At 42.9% G+C, this 20,873-nt stretch overlaps 1 protein-coding gene across 1 annotated transcript in view; it reads left to right on the top strand.

The window, feature by feature from the left end:
* LOC137312816 (probable C-mannosyltransferase DPY19L4) overlaps positions 1–10,033 on the top strand; it is a 96,686-nt gene extending 86,653 nt beyond the window's left edge. Inside the window, exon 19 of the mRNA XM_067979226.1 lies at positions 398–10,033. Coding sequence (XP_067835327.1) covers positions 398–571 — 174 coding nt within the window. The 3' untranslated portion in view covers positions 572–10,033. The remainder of the gene's footprint in view (positions 1–397) is intronic.
* Positions 10,034–20,873: the final 10,840 nt, after the last annotated feature.

Raw genomic sequence — 20,873 nt, 5'->3', positions numbered from 1 at the left:
TAATCACAAAAAGGGGTTAGAAACAAAAATATTTACACAGAGGGTGAGTATAATGTGGAATTCTCTGCCACAAATTGTTGTTGAAATAGAGTTCATAGTACTTCTAAAAGGGAATTAAATAATTGCTTGAAATGAAGTTACCCTTCCCCAGAAATGACATGAGCGTGCAGCGGAGTGGAATTAGACTTAGTGGTTCTTAGAGAAAAACACTGGTGCAGACTTCAATGGGCTTAATGGCCTGTTTCTGTATTGCAAATAATTTGCAAGTGAAATGCTTTAATAAACTCCTGTGCATGTGAAGGCCACTATGTTTCTAGCTGTTTTGATATGAATGCATATTCTCTCAGTTCAGTGTTAGTAATTTAAATTTTTTTTGTGTGTCTTTTTCCTTTTCCAGATACTTTATAGTGAAGGAGACGGTGATGCAAACTATGCGTTTTCGCTATATGGACGATTTTGCCACGAGATTAAGCTGGACTATTCTCCTTATGTCAACTATTTTACCCGTGTCTACTTTAATAGGTCTTATCATGTGTACAAAGTCAACACACTGATATCATTTCAGTACTAATGAAGATTGAAGCCTTCCCAAACGCCATCCACATTGGTGTTGCATATATTTAATCTTTGTGTTGAAGTAATCTCATTTTTGCATATGGACTTTTTAAAATGGACTTTTTAAAAGCATATAAATAACATTTGTTTTTTTAACTTATTTTTTACAAATTAGCCTGAAGTGAAAAGAGCGCCAATCTTTTTTTCTAGAACAGTGTACGGTATTATTCATAATTGAGGTCTAAAACAAAAAGTTTCATCAGGTCAGGTTGAAATAAATTAATCCAAATCTTTTAATTCAGCTGCAGAAGAGTACTCTATTTAACTGTTTGGATAAGGAACAGATGCTACTGAGCTACACATGGTCTCAAAAACGACTCCACTCTGTGGGTGGAGCTTCAGCGCACACATTCTGATTTTGTGCATTTATTTAATTATAGTATTCTAACCTGACTATAACATGTTGTCGTTTCATTAGTGGGTGAAACAGTAGTAAAATGAAAGAGTGCCCACTAAGATGATTTAAGAAGTTAGGCCTGGGTAGTAGAGGGTTCAAAAAGGTCTTTTTACAAACTGTGTTGTGTTTGTCAGATTGTAATATATATATTTTTATTTCAACTGGCGTGTTTGTCAAAGATCATTCTGTATGGTGTAGATTTAAAAAAATGAATAGGAGGGTCGGGTATTTAAGAGGGAATTTAGGGCATGAAGCTGAGAAGCCTAGACCTGCTACATTGAAAAAATAGCACAGTGTAGGAGACAGGAACAGGAGTAAGCAATTCAGCCTCTAGAGCCTGTTCGGCCATTCAGTTAGACCGTTGCTGATCTGTACCTCAACTCCATTTCCCCGCCTTTACTCCATATTGCTTGAACCCTTTACCTAACAAAAATTTGTCGATCTGTCTTGAAATTTCTATTGATCAAGCATCCACAGCCTTTTAGAGAATAGAGTTCCAAGATTTCCACTACCTTTTGTGTGAAAAAGTACTTCCTGATTTCACTCCTAAATAGCTCTCTAATTTTAAGATTATGCTCCCTTGTTATGGATTCCCCCACCAGAGGAAATAATTTCTTTCTCTGCCCCATCGAATCCCATTTTAAACACATCAATTACATCACCCCTAAATCTTCTAAACTCAAGGAAATACAAACCAAGTTTATGCAACCTGTTGGCTTAATTTAACCCTTTATGCCCTGGTATCATTCTGGTGAATCTGTGCTGTACCCCCTCCAAGGCCAATATCTTTCCTGAGGTGCAATGCCCAAAACTGAATGCAGTACTGCAAATGGGGTCTGACCAAGGCTGTATACAACTGAAGCATAACTTCCTCCCCTTTGTGTTCCAGTTACCTTGAGATAAAGCCCAACATTCCATTAGCCTTTTTGATTACTTTTTCCACCTGTGCACTAGCTTTTAGTGATTTGTGTACATGGACACCTAAATCCCCATGCTCCTCCACAGCTCCTAGTCTCTCTTTGTTAACAAAATATTCCAGTTTGTCTTTCTTGGATCCCAAGTGGATGACCTCATACTTCCCCGCAGTTTTGCTCACTCACTTAGTCTGTCTATGTCCCTTTGTAACTTCCTGCTCCCATCTACACAAGTTACTGTGCCTCCTAACTTAGTGTTATCTGCAAACTTGGATATATAATTCACTATCCCTTCATCCATGTCATTTAATTTCTATGAGGAAAAGCTGAGGCCTCAGCACAGATCCCTGGGGAACACCACTCGTCACATCTTACCAATCAGAGAATAGTCCCTTTTATCCCCACTTTTCCTACCTCCCAACCAATTACCGACCCATGTCACAAGGTTACCTCCAATTCTGTGTGCTTTCATTTTTGTTAATAATCTCTTGTGTGGAAGCTTATCATATGCTTTCAGGAAGTCCATATTGGCCATATCTATAGACACTCCCCCATCCACCATGCTAGTGGCCTCCTCAAAAAATGCAACTAGATTAGTCAGACATGACCTATCCTTCACAAATCCATGCTGGCTCTCCTTGATCAGCTCTTTTTTTTGTCCATGTGCTCAGTCACTCAGTCTCTGATAGATTCCAGTATCTTCCACACAACTGATGATATACTGATGGGTCTGTAGTTACCTGGTTTCTCCCTCCCTTAAATAATGAAACATTTGCAGTTTTTCCAATCTTAGTGCACAATTCCTGAATCTAGAGAGCTTTGGAAAATTATGACTAATGCATCTGCAATTTCCTCACCTATTTATTTTAATACTCTAGGGTGGAAGCCATCAGGTTCTGGAGATTTGTCTATCTTGGGCTGGAAAAATGTGGTGTTGGGAGGTTTTTGAGAAAAATCAAACATTATGATCCAAATTACTAAGTGTTGGATTTAGGTAGGAATGGTTGAGAAGAGCAAAAGGAGGGGAATTTGGATCATCTGAATGCATTACAGCCATATGGCATGAGTTACATACTAGTGACCTTCTTAAATGTTGTGCCTTGCAAACGGATTGTAGATTTAGATTTGTTTTTGTACTGCATGTAGAATTCCATTCTAGCTGAAATACATTGCCAGGTACCCAGTCCTCTCTACACTAAGTGTAGGCCCCAGCATGGAGCTTGTGATTCTTTTTGGTACTTTATATAAAGTGTATATAACACTTTTGCTGTCTTTCTCCCTCCCAGTATTATGTTCTTTCTGCGACTTGAAGCCCTCCTGTAGGTGGGATGGTGTAACCCATTATACTTCTATGACCAACATCAGTGCTGCTTTTATTGATTAATGACAGGTACTTATTACAGGACAGGATAGCTTTCTCTGGCATATCTAGTGAACTAGTCACTAGTTGAGTTCAAATGCTATTTGTCACTAGGATCCCACCCCTTTTACCCCATACAGATGTCTAACATTGTGTCACTAGCTGCTAGGCTGCCCTGAAGAGTTTATAATTCTTTTGCAGAAACAATCCCTACATATGTAGCATGATTTTGGTAGAATGATGCTAATATATAGTGAAACCTATATTAACTTGAAGATCACCTGTATTACCTGAGAGCGCTGATACCAATCCGACCCATCTATTCATTATACTTAAATCTCTAAGGGACTACCACCTGTAAAGACTAAAGCTTTACTGTTGACGAATTTTCACGAGAATCTCCCATCCATTGTAATTTGTTTTAACCCATTTCTTTATCTTGTCTGTATTTTGCTCTATATGAACATTCCCAAATTCAGCATCCCGTCCAAAGTTACTTGTGTTTAAGAAAAATATTAAGAATTTGTGTCAAGCTTTGTAATTGGAGCCTTGGTCTCATAAGAATGCAAATTCACCTGCTGCGCTGTATAACCACAAAAGATGTTTGCAGACAACAATTGTTTAAATGAGGTATCCAATACTGTATAGCTATTTTCTAATTCCTGTTGATTTTTCTTCAAAGTGCAAGATTTTGGGGGGAGAAAAAATCACTCTGCTTTTAGTGCATCATGTGTATATCTTAGAAGCTTAGGCTTTATAATTAAAATGTTTGCACTCTGTGAAGGGAAAAATAGTCACTTTTTAAATTTCATAAAATCTGGATGCTTGCTGGTTGGTAATCTATTTGGTTAGAGTTAAGAAATAAAAGAGGTGCCATTACACTACTGGGTGTATTCTATAGGCCACCAAATAGTGGGAAGGATATAGAGGAGCAAATTTGCAGGGAAATTACAGAGCGGTGCAAAAGCTATAGAGTAGTGGTACTGGGGACTTCAACTATCCTAATATAGACTGGGATAACAATAATATAAGGGGCAAGGAGAGGGAGAAATTTTGAAATGAGTTCAGGATAACCTCCTTAACCAGTACGTTTCTGGTCCAACGAGGAAGGAGGCATTGGTGGACTTGGTTCTAGGGATTGAAGCGGGCCAAGTAGAGTGTCAGTGGGGAGCATTTAGGGAGCAGCGATCATAGTATCGTATGGTTTAGACTAGTTATGGAAAAGGACACTGACCACTCTAAAGTAAAAATACTCAATTGGAGGGGGGGGCAATTTCAATGGGATGAGAACAGATCTGGCCCGGGTAAATTGGAATCAAAGATTGGCAAGCAAAACTGTAATTGAACAGTGGGCGGCCTTTAAAGAGGAGATGGTTCGGGTACAGTCTATGCACATTCCCATGAGGCAGACAGGTAGGCCAACTAAAGCCAAAGCTCCCTGGATGACAAAAGAGATAGTGAGTAAGATGAAACGGAAAAAAGGGGCGTATAACAGATGTCAGGTTGATAACACAAGTGAGAACCAGGCAGAATATGGAAAGTTCAGAGGGGAAGTGAAAAAGGAAATAAGAGGGGCGAAGAGAGCATGCGAATGGACTGGCGGCCAACATAAAAAGGAATCCAAAAGTTTTCTACAGGCATGTAGACAGTAAACAGGTAGTAAGAGGGTGGGCGGGGTTGATTAGGGACCATAAAGGAGCTCTCCTCTTGGAGACACAAGGGATGGCTGAGGTACTAAATGAGTACTTTGCATCTGTCTTTACCAAGGAAGAAGATGCTGCCAGAGTCTCCGTAAAGGAAATTATAATTGAGATACTGGATGGGCTAAAAATTGATAAAGAAGAGGTACTTGAAAGGCTAGCTGAACATAAAGTAGATAAGTCACCTGGTCCGGATGGGATGCATCCTAGGTTGCTGAGGGAAGTAAGGGTGGAAATTGCAGAGGTACTGGCCATAATCTTCCAAACATCCGTAGATACGGGGGTGGTGCCAGAGGACTGGAGAATTTCAAATGTTACAACCTTGTTCAAAAAAGTGTGTACGGATAAACCCAGTAACTATGGGGCAGTCAGTTTAACCTCAGTGGTGGGGAAACATTTAGAAACGCTTATCCGGGACAGAATTAACAGTTACTTGGACGAGTGTGAATTGATTAGGGAAAGCCAGCACGGAATTGTTAAAGGCAAATCGTGTTTAACTAACCTGATAGTCTTTTGATGCATTAACAGAGAGGGTAAACGAGGGCAATGCAGTTGATGTGGTGTATATGGACTTTCAAAAGGTGTTTGATAAAGTGCCGCATGGTAGACTTATCATCAAGATTGTGGCCCATGAAATAAAGGGGGCAGTAGCAACATGGATACAGAATTGGCTAAGTGACAGGAAACAGAGAGTAGTTGTGAACGGTTGTTTTTCGGACTGGAGGGAGGTGTACAGTGGTGGTCCCCAGGGATTGGTGCTGGGACCACTGCTTTTCTTGATACATGTTGATGACTTGGACTTGGTTGTACCGGGCACAATTTCCAAATTTTCAGATGACACAAAACTCGGAAGGGTAGTAAACAGTGAGGAGGATAGTGATAGACTTAAAGAGGATATAGACAGGCTGGTGGCACGAGCGGACACGTGGCAGATGAAATTTAACGCAGAAAAATGTGAAGTGATACATTTCGGTAGGACGAACGAGGTGAGGCAATATAAACTAGAGGGCACAACTCTAAAAGTGGTACAGGAACAGAGAGATCTGGGGGTATATGTGCACAAATCGTTGAAGGTGGCAGGGCAAGCTGAGAAAGTGGTTAAAAAAGCATACAGGATCCGGGGCTTTATAAATAGAGGCATAAAGTACAAAAGTATGGAAGTCATGATGAACCTTTATAAAACACTGGTTCTGCCACAACTGGAGTATTGTGTCCAGTTCTGGGCACCGCACTACAGGAAAGATGTGACGGTGCAGAAGAGATTTACTAGAATAATTCCAGCGATGAGGGACTTCAGTTACGTGGAAAGACTGGAGAAGCTGGAGTAGTTGTTCTTGGCACGGAGAAGATTGCGAGGAGATTTGATAGAGGAATTCAAACTCATGAAGGGTCTAGACAGAGTAGATAGAGAGAAACTGTTCCCATTGGTGGAAGGGTCAAGAACCAGAGGACATAGATTTAAGGTGATTGACAAAAGAACCAAACGTGTCATGAGGAAAAACTTTTTTACACAGCGAATGGTGGTGATCTGGAATGCACTGCCCGAGGGGATGGTGGAGGCAGATTCAATCATGGCCTTCAAAAGGGAACCAGATAAGTACTTGAAAGGAAAAAAATTGCAGGGCTACGGGGATAGGGCAGGGGAGTGGGACTAGCTGGATTGCTCTTGCATAGAGCTGGCACGGACTCGATGTGCCGAATGGCCACCTTCCATTTTGTAACCTTTCTATGATTCTATGGTTAAAACCATACAGAATAGTGTAATGCTGTATTGTTAGCCTGAAAATCCATTTCTCATGTTCAGCTGTCCAATTAACCATGGGTCATGCATAACTATAAGCTATGACTGCAAGATAAATATGCAGTACTCACTGAGTAAAAGGAAAACACTTACTTTGATGCAGTGCAGCTAGTGCATCTATTAATGACTGTACACTGAGTACTTTGTACAATCTCAGTAGCCTATACTGAAAAGATGTGAGCTGCGTTGGTGAGATTTTTCCATCATCTATCATGGGTATAATTGGTGTACATCTCGCTACTAATGTAATGTTTGTGGTGCAGGTTAACTGTATTATCTTTTGGGAGTTGCAGGAGAAATGAAAGAAAATATTATCTGTAGTCATTCACCTTTGTGAGGAAATTAAATAAATGGAGAGTCCATGTCAATGTCATTTCTAAATGCCCACTGGAAGATGCAAGCATGATGGACAGAATGGCTTTTTAAAAACAAAAGAAAAGCCAACGACAAGAAAAACCTACTTGGCCCATCATCCTCTTCTCCCTAACTCTTTCCCATAATAGTATCCATCTGCATTTTAAATGCCCTTAATCTTCTTGGGCCTTGGTTGTACAGAGCAGAGTTTCAAAATTTGCAGATGACGCAAAACTTGGAAGTGTAGTAAACAGTGAGGAGGATCGTAATAGACTTCAAGAGGACATAGATTAGGAATGGGCAGACACATGGCAGATGAAGTTTAACACAGAAGTGCGAAGTGATACATTTTGGCAGAAAGAATGAGGCGAGGCAATATAAACTAAATGGTACAATTCTAAAGGGGGTGCAGGAATAGAAAGACCTGGGGTATACGTGCACAAATCTTTGAAGGTGATAGGACAGGTTGAGAAAGCGATTAAAGAAGCATACGGGATCCTGGGCTTTGTAAATAGAAGCATGGAGTACAAAAGCAAGGAAGTTATGTTGAACCTTTATAAAACTCTGGTTCAGCCACAACTGGAATATTGTGTCCAATTCTGGGCACTGCACTTTAGGAAGGATGTGAAGGCCTTTGAGAGGGTGCAGAAAAGATTTCTTGAATGGTTCCGGGGATGAGGGACTTCAGTTACGGGATAGCTCGGAGAAGCTGGGGGTATTCTTCTTTAGAGTTGAGGCGGTTAAGAGGAGATTTGATAGAAGTGTTCAAAATCATGAAGGGTTTAGATAAAGTAAATAAAGAGAAACTCTTCCCATTGGCGGAAGGGTCGAGAACCAGAGGACACAGATTTACGGTGATTGGCAAAAGAACTAAAGGCGACATGAGGAACAACTTTTTTAAGCAACGACTGGTTAGGATCTGGAATGCGCTGCGTGAAAGGGTGGTGGAAGTAGGTTCAATCGTGGCTTTCAAAAGGGAATTGGATAAACACTTGAAGGGAAAAAATTTGCAGGGCTACGGGGAAAGGGCTGGGGAATGGGACTAACTGGGTTGCTCTTACAAAGAGCCGGCACGGGCTCAATGGGCCGAATGGCCTCCTGTGCTGTAACCATTCCGTAATTTGTTGATTCTTGCACCCACTACCAGCCTGGCACATTATCCCCAATATTTTGCTCCTTGTATAAAGAAGTTCTGACTAATATTTGTTTTAAATTTTCACATTGTTAAACTTGTGAACTCTGATCCGCCTTTCTATCTTAATTTGAATTACTAATCCTCAATTATTTTATCTATATGATACAATGTTTATCTAACTCTGTGAAGACTCCCTGAACCACTTTCTTTCGAGACTATAGAGCTTGAGGTTCTCCAGTCATTCCTCCATAATTTTTTCCTGTACATTTGGAATCAGTCATCTTGCTGTTTTCTCTACCCTCTCCAATCCATATGGAGGTTTTTGTGGTGTAATGATCACAATTGAACACAGTACAATGCACTGGTCAGACCACACTTAACTAAAATCCCAGCATAACCTCCAGAGACTTGTTCTTGCTGTATTTGTCAGCATTCTGTGTTTTAAAAAATTTTCTGGCATTTTCTTCTCCATATATTTGCTTACCCCCTGTACTAATGAAGTATGACAAGACTGTGATATGATCACCATTTTATCTTTTGTGCTCTGTGTTGTAGGGAACATTGCGAGATCCATGGGGATCAAAACATTTCAGGAATGGCATACGTGCATAACTCACTTATACCAGATTGAGCCGAATGCCACTCGTCTATAAATTCTATATTTTTTTCTTAATAAATTTTACATTTTTAGCGTAGATTCTTCTGCTAACTTGCCCAACAATGTCCAGTGGAATGATCAAGCATGAATTGTTATAATTTTGTGTTGCAAAGCTTCAGTAGCTTCAAGACCTGACCTATTCCATGAATGCTATTTGGAGTGGCAGATATGCTTTTATGGTGGAAAAATTTTGTTATTTTCTGTACTTCTCTAACTTGTACTATTGCACATTTTTTATGATTAAAATACCAAAGGGAAATTTTTATGTTGGTACTTCACTAAATATATTTTCTGATGCTGTCCCCTCTGAATTGCACAGAACTGTTGAAACTTTGTCATTAAAATGCTGCTGTGTAAATTGAATTGTGGTGCTACTTGAAAAAAATAGAAAAAAGGTTGTTCTCCTCTCAAGATGGCTCAGTTAGTAAATGCACCACCTGGTGTGGAATTTAGATGTACAAGCCATGAAAGCCCTGGGTTTGATATCCCTTGGTCTGTGCTGAGTTAGTTGGAGTGGCAGTGCTCCATTAGCTCCAGCAATCTTGTGTTGGAAGGTGGAGCATCCAAGGTTCTTGCACCTGATCTGTGCTGGAAATGTTTTTGTGAGAACAAGGTTAGGATTTAGCTAGGGTGACCCCCAAGCTTGAATAACCTATCAATATTCATTGTCCAGACTGTTGCATGTAGAATGATCACCCGAACGTCCACTGCCATGAACCAGGAACAATACTCCAACGTGCATTGTCGTACTCGGGAGAGGTGAGGGGGAGAAAATGAATGGGGAAGGTTTGTTTTTTAAAAAAGTGGATAAATATCAAATTCATATAAGTGATCTAGGGTCACCTTCTAAATGGTCTTGTATCAACTCCAGAGACCTTCAGGTTGTATTCAATCAGCACCCAATCAGAACTAGGTACATTTTACCATAAAATACGATCCAAGTTACTGTGTGTTGCTAAATAGCCCTAATTTGATCATGCATTATCGATGTGTATGTTTTTGTAATTTTATTTTAAAGATGTTTTGCTTTGGAAATGTTGAGTGTGCACAGTGTAATTTTCACACAAGTACTGTTGCAAATAAAAGTTGTGGAAAACTATTTTTGTATTGAGATCTATTTATGTTTTTCAAAAAAAGTTATAAAATTCTCCAGGTAGTGCCCTTCCTCCTCAAGATACTGCCGTTGAAATTTATAGCTTAAAGAGTGCTAAAATAACATGCTATATTTGGCAAGATGTCAGGGATGTAAACTTTTGAGATATTTTACCAGGTAGTCTTAACGAGTTGATAATTATGTGGGAGTGTGCCAATTAATTATACATATCGAATGATACAAGTTTAACCATTCCTGTGAACTAAAATGTTATCTTGACTCTTCACGCAGGCCTGGTTGGGATTAACCAATACCCAGTTATACAATAATTTTATGTGCACACATGCTGTCCATGGCGCACAGTCTAATGGAAATATCTCACTTTTTAAAGTAAGAGTAAAGAAATAAAGGCATTCATTTGAAATGTACAGAAGGATCTCAAATCAGGAGGAGGAGCAGCGGCAGCGAGAAAGGCAGAAAAGACCTGCACAGGCTGTGCAAGAAGAGGATGAGGGTTTAGGAGGCGTTACTGCATGTGGGTATTCAGGAACAGAATTTCATACCTGAACCTCAGAGGAGCAGTGTGTAAGGCGGCTGCATTTCAGCAAGGAGACAGCAGGATTCCTTCCCTAAAATACATTAGTGAAGCAGCTGAGTTTTTACGACAGTCTAACAGCTTTGTGGTCACTTTTCCTGATACCAGCATTTTTGTTTATTTCCAGATTTAAAAAACAAATCTTATTCTCAACTGCCATGATGGGATTTGAACTCACATTCTCTAGATTATTAGTCCAGGCAACGGCTATGCAATTGCATGGGGCCCCGAGCAGATTCAGTGAAAGGACACCTACGCTCCATGGGATACACTTGTGCAATATAGCACCATGCGCAGTTTGGGGGTATTTCATTTTTCTGCTGGTTCATTGTCATGTTATATTAAATAGGCAGCCTGCCTTTTTATTGTTAAAACTATTTGCCTCTGGTAAAGGAAAGAGAATCACAGGCACTCAATCTCAGCGGCAGAAGTTAGTGGGAGTCTGTCGCGGGCGGGAACCCCAGTTTTCAGGTTCAGGCCGAACATTAGGCGCTGATTCCGGGACAGACTTTTGCTTTAGGGCTGCTGATACTGCACTGCTAGTGACTGTAGAGATCTGTCTCTGGAGTCCCATAGAACGAAAGGGCAAGGAGGGAGTGAAATCCAGTTTGTCAGGGACAGAGAGAAAATAAAAAGGAGTGCGGGTTCCCTTGCACCCTGACGGCGGAGTACAGTGCTTTCTCACTGAGCAGGTAACACAACGAGTTATTATGATCTGGAATGCACTACCAGAAAGGGTGGTGGAAGCAGGTTCAGTAGTAACTTTCAAAAGGGACTTGGAGATATACTTGAAAAGGAAATATTTGCAGGGCTATGGGGAAAGAGCAGGGGAGTGGGATAATTGGTTGCTCTTTCAAAGAGCCGATACAGGCACGATGGGCCGTAGGCCTCCTTCTGTGCTGTAATATTCTATGATTCTACAGTTCCCATTCCCCTTAGGTAAAGGGGATGTTAATGAGAGAGAGAAAGCAGAAGAGAATTAGTAAGAGCATGAACTTAAATGTGAGTGAGTGAATGAGTAAGTGAGATGTGAAAGAATGTGTGAGACTGAATGAGTGAATGAGAATAAAAAGGGTGAGTTACTGAGTGAGCAAGTAAATCTGTGAGAATGCGAATGAGGTAGAGAGAGAGTGTGAGCAATTGAGTAAAAGAGTAAATGAGAAAATAAGTGTAAATGAGAGGAAAGGGGTGAGTGTGAGAAAGTGACTGAATATGAGAGTGACTGAAAGAGTTTCAGTGAGTGAATAAGAGTGAGTGAGCCCAGGAGAATGCGTGCAAGTCAGTTGAGTGAGTGACAATAAAAGTCATAATCCAGGGAACATGCAACAGCCTGAAGTGGGCTCCGACCTCCGTGCTTGCCTTCTCACCGACCCCACTCACCCTCCTGCAGTCTGAAATAATATTGGTATTTTCACCAGCTTTCTAATCATTCAATCTCATTTACTTATGTGATATTTATTGCTTATCATTTTGCAAACATGCCTTTTAACTATTGTATATGTGCAGATTTGACACCAGATTAAGTAAGTATTTAGTATTGTCTAGTAAAATGTAGAGACCCCATACCAAGCCTTTGCACGGAGCCACTGCAAGGCAAACATCACCTCTGTAACAGCTAGAGTTTCTCTACTTCAGCAAATGGTTGGCTCCTCTCCTTTGGCAGAGGCCAGGGTATTTCAAAATCAAAAAAATTGACACAAATTAACTCACTTTTTCCCTCTTGTATATTCAAATAAAAGTTTAGTTGTGGTTTGCTGTTTTGCAGAAAGTGGATCACCAGTGGTGTTGCTAGTAGTATGTTTTATTATGATGTGGACGTGCCAGTGATGGACTGAGGTGGACAAATGTAAGGAATCTTACAACACCAGGTTATAGTCCAACAGTTTTATTTGAAAATCACAAGCTTTCGGAGCTTTCCTCCTTCGTCAGGTGTGAAGGTTTCCATCAAAGCACCGCATATATAGTCACAGAACAATGCCTGGTGATTACAGATAATCTTTCCAACTGCCTGTTATCACACCTCTGCATGGATGGTGTTCAGACAGGGGAACGTTACACCCAAGACCACTGAATACGCAAGCGATCAGATTACAAAGACAGAGAGAGAGAGAGAGAGAGACAAAGAATGGCCAGTTGTATTAAAAACAGATAACTTATTTTTCCCCTCCTGGTGGGGTTACATGTAGCATGACATGAACCCAAGATCCCGGTTGAGGCCGTCCTCATGGGTGCGGAACTTGGCTATTAATTTCTGCTCGACGATTTTGCGTTGTCGTGTGTCTCGAAGGCCGCCTTGGAGAACGCTTACCCGAAGATCGGAGGCTGAGTGTCTTTGACTGCTGAAGTGTTCCCCGACTGGGAGGGAACCCTCCTGTCTGGCGATTGTTATGCGGAGTCCGTTCATCCGTTGTCGCAGTGTCTGCACGGTCTCGCCAATGTACCATGCTCCGGGACATCATTTCCTACAACATATGAGGTAGACAACGTTGGCCGAGTCACAGGAGTATGAACCATGTACCTGGTGGGTGGTGTCCTCTCGTGTGATGGTAATATCTGTGTCGATGATCTGGCATGTCATGCAGAGGTTGCCGTGGCAGGGTTGTGTGGTGTCGTGGACGCTGTTCTCCTGAGAGCTGGGTAATTTGCTGCGAACGATGGTCTGTTTGAGGTTGGGTGGCTGTTTGAAGGCGAGTAGTGGAGGCGTGGGGATGGCCTTAGCGAGGTTTTCGTTGTCATCGATGACATATTGAAGGCTGCGGGAGAACATGGCGTAGTTTCTTCACTCCGGGGAAGTACTGGACGACGAAGAGTACTCTGTTGGTTGCGTCCCGTGTTTGTCTTCTGAGGAGGTCTATGCGATTTTTCGCTGTGGCCCATCGGAACTGTCGATTGACGAGTCGAGCATTGTATCCCGTTCTTACGAGGGCGTCTTTCAGCTTCTGTAGGTGTCCGTCGCGTTCCTCCTCGTCTGAGCAGATCCTGTGTATTCGCAGGGCCTGTCCATTGGGGATGGCCTCTTTGACGTGGTTAGGGTGGAAGCTGGAAAAGTGGAGCATCGTGAGGTTGTCCGTGGGCTTGCAGTAGAGTGAGGTGCTGAGGTGCCCGTCTTTGATGGAGATTCGTGTGTCCAAGAAAGAAACCAATTCTGAGGAGTATCCATGGTGAGTTTGATGATGGGATGGAACTTGTTAATGTTATCGTGTCGTCTCTTCAGTGATTCTTCGCCGTGGGTCCATAGGAAGAAAATGTCGTCGATGTATCTGGTGTATAGCGTTGGTTGGAGGTCCTGTGCAGTGAAGAAGTCGTGCTCGAACTTGTGCATGAAAATGTTGGCGTATTGGGGTGCGAATTTGGTCCCCATGGCTGTTCCGTGTGTTTGGGTAAAGAACTGGTTATCGAAGGTGAAGACATTGTGATCCAGGATGAAGCGGATGAGTTGTAGGATGGCGTCTGGAGATTGGCTGTTGGTGTTGAGTACTGAGGCTGTTGCAGCGATGCCATCATCGTGGGGGATACTGGTGTAGAGTGCCGAGACGTCCATCATGGTGAGAAATGTTCCTGGTTCAACTGGTCCGTGGGTGCTGAGTTTTTGTAGGAAGTCTGTAGTGTCGCGACAGAAGCTGGGGGTTCCCTGTACGATGGGTTTCAGGATGCCCTCGACGTATCCAGAGAGGTTCTCACACAGGGTTCCGTTGCCTGATACGATGGGACGTCCGAGTGTGTTGGCTTTGTGTATCTTTGGGAGGCAGTAGAAGTCTCCCACGCAGAGAGTACGTGGGATGAGAGCGCGTAGGATGCTTTGAAGGTCTGGATCGAAGGTCTTGATCAGTTTGTTGAGCTGGTGGGTGTGTTCTTTGGTCGGATCTGCGGGTAACCGTCTGTAGTGTTCCTGGTTATCCAGTTGTCGGTATGCTTCTTTGCAATAGTCCGTTCTGTTCTGTATGACGATGACTCCTCCTTTGTCCGCTGGTTTGATGACGATGTTGCGGTTGGTCTTGAGAGCGTCGATGGCGTTGCGTTGTGCTCGGGTGACATTCTGGACTGTCTTGTGAGTGCGGCTGATGAATCTGGCATTGACGCATTTCCTGACAGCTTGAGCATACATGTCAAGCTTAGGGCAGCGACCCTCCGGAGGAGTCCAGTTTGACTCTTTCCTCTTCGGTTGCTGTACTGTGGATCCCTCTGTCTGCTGTTCCGGTTAGTTGATTGTCTCATTGGGTTCATTGCTGAAATCTTGGGATTTGTGGAAGAATTCCCGGAGCCTTATTCTCCTGATGAATTCCTCTGTGTCCACCGCGAGACCGATGGGGTCCATTTTGGTGGTGGGGCCGAAATTGAGCCCTCGGCTGAGAACTTCGATTTCGTCTGGTTGAAGGGTGTGGTCGGACAAATTGACGATAGACTTTCCAGTGGTTGCAACCGTGGTACCGGGGGAGGCTTGGTTGATGCTGGTGGTGATGCCGAGTTTCTCAAGCTTCCTGCCCTTGGTTTTCATGTAGGCGGCGTAGTTCCGTTATCTCGTCTGTTTGGCGGTGTCAAACTGGACTCCTCCAGAGGGTCGCTGCCCTAAGCTTGACATGTATGCTCAAGCTGTCAGGAGATGCGTTAACGCCAGATTCATCAGCCGCACTCACAAGACAGTCCAGAATGTCACCCGAGCACAACGCAACGCCATCGACTCTCTCAAGACCAACCGCAACATCGTCATCAAACCAGCGGACAAAGGAGGAGTCATCGTCATACAGAACAGAACGGACTATTGCAAAGAAGCATACCGACAACTGGACAACCAGGAACACTACAGACGGTTACCCGCATATCCGACCAAAGAACACACTCACCAGCTCAACAAACTGATCAAGACCTTCGATCCAGACCTTCAAAGCATCCTACGCGCTCTCATCCCACGTACTCCCTGCATGGGAGACTTCTGCTGCCTCCCAAAGATACACAAAGCCGATACACAAAGCCAACACACTCAGACGTCCTATCGTATCAGGCAATGGAACCCTGTGTGAGAACCTCTCTGGATACGTCGAGGGCATCCTGAAAACCGTCGTACAGGGAACCCCCAGCTTCTGTCGCGACACTACAGACTTCCTACAAAAACTCAGCACCCACGGACCAGTTGAACCAGGAACATTTCTCACCACGATGGACGTCTCGGCACTCTACACCAGTATCCCCCACGATGACGGCATCGCTGTAACAGCCTCAGTACTCAACACCAACAACAGCCAATCTCCAGACGCCATCCTACAACTCATCCGCTTCATCCTGGAGCACAATATCTTCACCTTCGATAACCAGTTCTTTACCCAAACACACGGAACAGCCATGGGGACCAAATTCGCACCCCAATACGCCAACATTTTCATGCACAAGTTCGAGCACGACTTCTTCACTGCACAGGACCTCCAACCAACACTATACACCAGATACATCGACGACATTTTCTTCCTATGGACCCACGGCGAAGAATCACTGAAGAGACTACACAATAACATCAACAAGTTCCATCCCACCATCAAACTCACCATGGACTACTCCTCAGAATTGGTTTCTTTCTTGGACACAAGAATCTCCATCAAAGACGGGCACCTCAGCACCTCACTCTACTGCAAGCCCACAGACAACCTCACGATGCTCCACTTTTCCAGCTTCCACCCCAACCACGTCAAAGAGGCCATCCCCTATGGACAGGCCCTGCGGATACACAGGATCTGCTCAGACGAGGAGGAACGTGATGGACACCTACAGACGCTCTCGTAAGAACGGTATGCGACGCTCGACTCGTCAATCGACAGTTCCGATGGGCCACAGCGAAAAATCGCATAGACCTCCTCAGAAGACAAACATGGGACGCAACCAACAGAGTACCCTTCGTCGTCCAGTACTTCCCCGGAGCGGAGAAACTACGCCACGTTCTCCGCAGCCTTCAACATGTCATCGATGACGACGAACACCTTGCTAAGGCCATCCCCACACCTCCACTACTCGCCTTCAAACAGCCACCCAACCTCAAACCGACCATTGTTCGCAGCAAATTACCCAGCTCTCAGGAGAACAGCGTCCACGACACCACACGACCCTGCCACGGCAACCTCTGCAAGACATACCAGATCATCGACACAGATACCACCATCACACGAGAGGACACCACCCATCAGGTACATGGTTCATACTCCTGTGACTCGGCCAACGTTGTCTACCTCATACGTTGCAGGAAAGGATGCCCCGGAGCATGGTACATTGGCGAGACCATGCAGACGCTGCGACAACGGATGAACGGACACTGCACAAAAATCGCCAGACAGGAGGGTTCCCTCCCAGTCGCCGTACACTTCAGCAGTCAAGGACACTCAGCCTCCGATCTTCGAGTAAGCGTTCTCCAAGGCAGCCTTCGAGACACACGACAACGCAAAATCGTCGAGCAGAAATTAATAGCCAAGTTCCGCACCCATGAGGATGGCCTCAACCGGGATCTTGGGTTCATGTCATGCTACACGTAACCCCACCAGGAGGGGAAAAATAAGTTATCTGTTTTTAATACAACTGGCCATTCTTTGTCTCTCTCTGTCTTTGTAATCTGACCGCTTGCGTATTCAGTGGTCTTGGGTGTAATGTTCCCCTGTCTGAACACCATCCATGCAGAGGTGTGATAACAGGCAGTTGGAAAGATTATCTGTAATCATCAGGCATTGTTCTGTGACTATATATGCGGTGCTTTGATGGAAACCTTCACACACCTGACGAAGGAGGAAAGCTCCGAAAGCTTGTGATTTTCAAATAAAACTGTTGGACTATAACCTGGTGTTGTAAGATTCCTTACATATGTTTTATTAGGATAGGAGTATTATACTGTGTAATGCATAATGTATTATTCTATTGCAATAGGGCTATGTGCTTTTAAGGCCATAAAGCTTAATTGTTAAGAAAACAATGCCTCAGGTCAATCTGAGTTTAATTACTGTTTCAGGGAACTATACAGATTGGAAAGCAGTTGCGAAGTTTAGGATCCTGGTCAATATCCGCTGTTGTTTCTCTTTTTAACGATTATTTTGCATTTGTAATTATGTGTGACGTCTGAAGTATGAGGCCTAGTGTATGATGGATATATGCTCGCTGCAAACCTTTTATATTTATATATCTATAACATTAAAAATGTTATGTCTGTGCGCACTTTGTGTTTTCACTACTTGACTCCCCGTTGGCATGTTTTTGTTATACTTTTGTGTCAACTTTTTTCATTGTAAATTCCTATGTCCACAATTACTATGTTTCGCCTACGTAGACTTGTCTGCCCATTTCCTAACTCGCACCAAGTCTCATTTACCTATCACCCCTGTTCTCGCTGACCTACATTGCCTCGCAATCCGGCAACACCTCGATTTTAAAATTCTCATCCTCGTTTTCAAATTCCTCCATGTTTTTAGTTACTTCCTCCAGCCCTACAACCCTCTAAGATCTCTGCACTCCTCCAATTCTAGTCCCTTGAGCATCCCCGATTTTAATCAGTCCACCATTGGCAGCCGTGCTTTCAGCTGTGTAGGGCCTAAGCTCTGGAATTCCCTCCCTAAACCTCTCTGCCTCTCTCTCCTCCTTTAAGACACTCCTTAAAACCTACCTCTTTGACCAAGCTTTTGATTACCTGTCCTAATATCTCCTTGTTTGGCTTGGTGTCAAATTTTGTTTGATAACATTCCTGTGAAGTACCTTGGGACATTTTACTACGTTAAAGGCGCTGTCTTCACTCAGAGGGTAGTAGGTCTGTGGAACTTGCTGCCCCAGGAAGCTGTGGAAGCTACATCATTAAATAAATTTAGAACAGAAATAGACAGTTTCCTAGAAGTAAAGGGAATTAGGGGTTACGGGGAGCGGGCAGGAAATTGGACATGAATTTAGATTTGAGGTTAGGATCAGATCAGCCATGATCTTATTGAATGGCGGAGCAGGCTCGAGGGGCCGATTGGCCTACTCCTGCTCCTATTTCTTATGTTCTTATGTATAAATACAAGTTGTTGATGTTGTTGTTCATTGTAAATTCCTATGTCCATATTTACTATGTTTTGCCTATGTAAACTTGTCACTGTGTAATTACACTGTTTGGCCACTGGGTGACTCAGCTCCTAATTCAGTACTGTTTGTTCCAGCTCTGATGCCATCTTGCTTCTTCTTGAAATTATGTTTCTTCTTGGGCAAGATTGTTACAGACTTTGATTTTTAAAAATATTTGTTAATACTACATTTCTTCCCTCCAGGTATTATGATAATAGTTGGGTTGCCCCCTCGCTACCTTGCTGCAGACCTCCTGATGCACCTGTCTCATTTGGTCAACCATGTTGTTGGTCGTTCTTAGCACCAGTGGTCCCTGTGTGGCCCTTCTTACCGCTGCTCTGCTGTCGGCAGACACCTCTAACCCCTGGAAAGTTTGTTCTGGATACAGATGCACTGGCCTCGGGCCATTGCTTTGTCCATATCCACAACCTTAGTATCGCTAGTGCTATCTACCCCTCAGAAAATATTTTTCTCATTAATATATTAGTGGGGAAAGCTTTTTTAAAAAAGAAAAAGTATATGACCTGTTGGGCTGAAATAGTAACCATCCTTTCAAATAACTTCCCTTATTGTCTGCCCCATCTCTCTCCTCCCCTTCTCTACTCTCTTACCCTTTTCCCTTCTCCTCTACTCTTCTATTCTTTTCTCTACTCTTCCTCCCGTCCTGTTCTTCATTTCTTCCCCCCTCCATCTCCAACTTACCGTGTGCATTGCCACTAGTGCGTTTGTATATATGTGTATATATAATATAAACTACAATAGTATATTTTTCCTGTAATCTATTTAATAGTTAACTTATTCTACAGCTATTGTCAGGTAATTCCGCTCTAACCTCTAATCCTCTTACAGTGTGAAGAGCATTTACACATTCTATCACTATCACAGTATTCGGAAAACTTACATATCAAACAATTCTAACCGTGTTGCAAGAACAAGAAGCGCGGCCCATGGGAGTGGTCGCTTTGGCTGCTTGCCTCTCTTCTGCGGTTTTGTCCGCGCCCGGGTGGTCCTGGAGAAGCAACACACTGTGTCCGTATGTACGCTTGAGACCTTCCGCCACCGGTGGGGCACCGCAGGATCTGGAGTGCATAGTTGCCATTTGCAACAACATTATGATTTAATTCGATACATTTCCTTTTTATTTGGTATGATGTGGGTGTTTATTGTTTGTGCCCCGCTAAAAACCTTTGTCAGATTTCTTTATTTTGGGTTGATGACACAGGGGTCACCCAGTGTTTCCTAACGGGCTTATTAAAAAGAGGCAAGAGGAAGAAGATTCAGACTTATTTACCGAGTATAAACAACGTCAGATACGTTGTAAGCGAACTTTAAGGTAGTAGTTAAGTTCTTCGTTTGAGTGTCATCAGAATCGCATCAAGCTTTACTGTTTATGAAATTAGATTCTAATTTACTTACCCATTACCCACTTCAACGGGAAAGAAATACTGCTTGGATTTACTTGCTGCAAATGTATCTCAGCGGTGTATATTTAACAGACCTCTTCACTGCCGTAATGAAGAATTATTTTTTTTGGTATTTTCAATCGGTAAATTAAACACATTAAGGAGGAATGGAGGTAGAGGAATATGTTCCTTCATAAAATTCTCTACTTTTAATGCAGTGTTTGCAAAACTGCGCACCTTGCGGCAGAACTGTGTCATGACTAAGTTCTTACCAACACCAAACCTACAGCATTTCGATAGGTTAGTTGAGTTTTGCTTTTTTAGGGAGGGGATGTTGCATGTGCAATTTTGACGCTTCACATACACGATTTGCAACAGCTATTATTTTCATCCATACCCAGAATAGCATGCAGTACAAAAACAGAATATCTCAGCTCAAGTAACTCGAGATTATTGCAGTTGACGGTGAAAATGTTGTCTTTTTTTATTTTCAAAACGAAAAAGAGACCTTGCCAGGTCTTCGGAAATTGTTTGTGTAGTAGATTTGAGGAATATTTCAATCGGCTTCCGTCAGAGCACAACAAATCTGTGAGAGACTTGATCCCGTGATAGTTGACATTAAATGAAAGGATACCATATCGTGTTATACAGTTTATTTCCCCTCTTCTTCCTCCCCTACCCCCCCCCCCAACCCCCACCATGATCACTTGGTCACTGAGGGGAGATTTTTTTTGTCAGAATAAGATTACACGCAAGAAACGCAATTCGTTTTTTCCCTTACTGCAAATTG

This window comes from Heptranchias perlo, chromosome 3 (genome assembly GCF_035084215.1).
Source record: "Heptranchias perlo isolate sHepPer1 chromosome 3, sHepPer1.hap1, whole genome shotgun sequence".
Taxonomy (NCBI): Eukaryota; Metazoa; Chordata; class Chondrichthyes; order Hexanchiformes; family Hexanchidae; genus Heptranchias; species Heptranchias perlo.
The sequence above is the reverse complement of the archived record's forward strand: the minus strand, read 5'-3'. Positions and strand labels throughout refer to the sequence as shown.